We start from the raw sequence: 2,616 nt of genomic DNA, 5'->3' as shown, positions 1-2,616 counted from the left end.
CTTGATATTTTATCTTTGACTTGGGTGAAAGATGGAATGCATTTTATACCACCTTATGTAAATATTTCTATGGGACTTCTCCTTACAGATATGAGTAACATTTACATCACTATATCTTCACGTAACACACTGCACTGATTCCCCTACGGTTTCCTAACCACAAAACTCGTCTCTCTTTGCATGATATACAAGGGGACTCTCCACTATAACCTGTAGCATAGCTTTTCCTGTACGAAATGTTCATCCATGCATATTCTGCCTGATAAAGATAATGGCTTTCTTTTCCCATGGTATCTCCACTCCCCTTCCCCCCCCTCTCTGCTACTGTGGTGTAACACTTCACTAACACTGCTACTCACCGTAACCTTACACCGTACCAGGAAGCCCTGTTTTTGAAGGTAATGTTTATCTGCGGATGTATACTGCATGTCCAATCGCAAAAAAGCTGGCATCCTTCTAGTCAGGAACAAGGCATAGCTCTCATGTCTTTTATGCAATGTTTTCGCTTCACTGGATTGTTTTATTTACTCGCTTGTTTGCATTAATTTTTAAAGATGTTTGCAATTTCGATGGTAAAATGAGATTTATGTCTTTTTTATATTATCTGGTGTTGCTACTACACCATTTGACAAGAAAGATGCTAGATTTGGTTTATTTGCATATATGTCTGGATAGATACGAGGTGTCTAATATCGATGTAGTAGTATTATTGCATGCTTTATCACCTCTGAGGAGTAAATCTTCATCACTGAATTTCTGAGAGTTTATGCCTATATGCTATATTCGCTTTTACCATGTTTATCCTTATAAAAAAATGTTTTTTCGGTTTCTACTTATTTACCCGGAAATTATTCCCATCTCTAATATTTTTCTTACTCTAAAGCTTATATTGCAGTATCACTCAAACATATGACATACCAAGTAACAATAATAATACCAGACCACTATAGAGACCTCGTAATCAGAAACAACCACCGTTTAACCCTCGACCAGGCTCTCGAGGACGAGATGCGAGCCCGACGCCCCAAGTCAGAGAAGATCATGCGTTCGGGCGAGGCCATGCTCAAGGCTGACCATCCCGAGGCCAAAGCTATAAGCGAGCGCATCGCCGCCCTCAAGGACAAGTGGAAGGGCCTGGAGCACTACGCGGCCGAGAGGAGGAGGCAGCTGGAGGATGCAGCGGAGGCTTGCTCGGTGAGGGAGTAGGAACGCCCGGATGGTGTGGCCGCAACATTGGCAGTGTTGGGGCGTTTTTTTCCTTTGTGAATAATAGTTTCAGAGATTCATTAGTCTGAATGAATATAGCAATCACTCACATTGTTATATTTTCATTTAAAAAAAAAAGGTAATGCAACCGAAGCGCCTTTCTTCAACCCACAAAACGTTCTTCCACAGTTCAACGCCGACGCCAACGAGGTCGAGTCGTGGATCAAGGAGAAGCTGCCACTCTGCCAGTCCAAGGACTACGGAGAGGACGAGCCCAGCGGCATGGCTCTCCTTCAGCTGCATGTCCGCATGGAGGAGGAGATCAAGGCCTACGATGGAGACGTCAAGGCTGTCAATGCCCAAGGCCAGAAGCTCATCAAGTCGGGCATATCCTCACTGAATGTAAGTTTTAGTTTGCCATTTGAGTCTTGGTGGTTTTAGATAATTTTTTGTTTATATAATATTTGATTACGTGTTATCTTATACAAATATAAATTGACAAGGAAAATTGAGTATTTATGTTTCATATTTCACAAATACCCAAAAGTAGAGAGGGAAAATCGTTTTTGGTTACCAGAAATGACTCCTATAAATTATAGAAGCTTTAATATAGCTTGGATTGGCAACCAGCGTCACAACTAAGCTAAATTTCCTTGCTGTCGGCCACGCAAGACGTCTGTTACGCTCAACGGAAACCAGAATAACTACTCACAACCCATTCCTCCTCACAGATCACGTCTCAGCAGCAGATCCCAGCAGAGGACGAGGAAGAGTTCGAGTGGGTCGACGAGGTGAAGATGGTCCCACAAGAAGTCACGGTGGAAGAAGTGGTTGACGATGTGGAAGAAGTGACGGTCATGGAAGTGAGGGAAGTGCCCACGGTGGTCGCGAGGTATGACTTCGAGGGCCAGGGCATGCACATGGTCAAGCGAGAGGTTAGTAGTTGTTCTCATGGTGGTCATATTGCTGTTCATATTGCCAAGGTGGTCGTAGTGTTATTACTGATATGGTTGTTTTAACTTCTGTTCCTTTTATGTAATAATTGTAATATGCTATATAGCTAGGACTCAAATGTAGATATTTATTTGTTTATTTTTTACATGTCTTGTTTTATGATTTTTTGATATTTGCTTTCTGAATATGAGAATAACTTCCATTATACGATTTCTCCTTCAGGTGTTGTTCCTGTTGAGCAAAACGAACGATGATTGGTGGAACGTGAGGAAGGCCAATGGGGACGAGGGCTTCGTGCCAGCCAATTACGTGCGAGAAGGCCAGCCCAAGAAGATCAACGTCCACGTCAAGAAGGAAGTGCGTGTTCCCAAGAAGAAGATGGTGCCCAAAACCAAGATGGTCAAACAGACCATCAAAGTCAAGAAGAGGAAACCCAAGGCGCCTCGTAGGTTTTGT

At 42.9% G+C, this 2,616-nt stretch overlaps 1 protein-coding gene across 1 annotated transcript in view; it reads left to right on the top strand.

Annotated features, from left to right (window-relative positions):
- The window catches only part of LOC119582031 (spectrin beta chain, non-erythrocytic 2-like), a gene marked incomplete at its 5' end in the record, with an annotated part of 75,134 nt that overhangs the window by 35,289 nt on the left and 37,229 nt on the right, over positions 1-2,616 (top strand). The window contains 5 exon segments of the mRNA XM_037930241.1: positions 381-398; positions 994-1,194; positions 1,396-1,608; positions 1,938-2,141; positions 2,383-2,605. Of these exon segments, the coding sequence (XP_037786169.1) occupies positions 381-398; positions 994-1,194; positions 1,396-1,608; positions 1,938-2,141; positions 2,383-2,605 (859 nt within the window).

The sequence above is a fragment of the Penaeus monodon genome, chromosome 15 (assembly GCF_015228065.2).
Source record: "Penaeus monodon isolate SGIC_2016 chromosome 15, NSTDA_Pmon_1, whole genome shotgun sequence".
Lineage (NCBI taxonomy): Eukaryota > Metazoa > Arthropoda > Malacostraca > Decapoda > Penaeidae > Penaeus > Penaeus monodon.
This window is presented reverse-complemented; position numbering and strand designations above follow the sequence as displayed.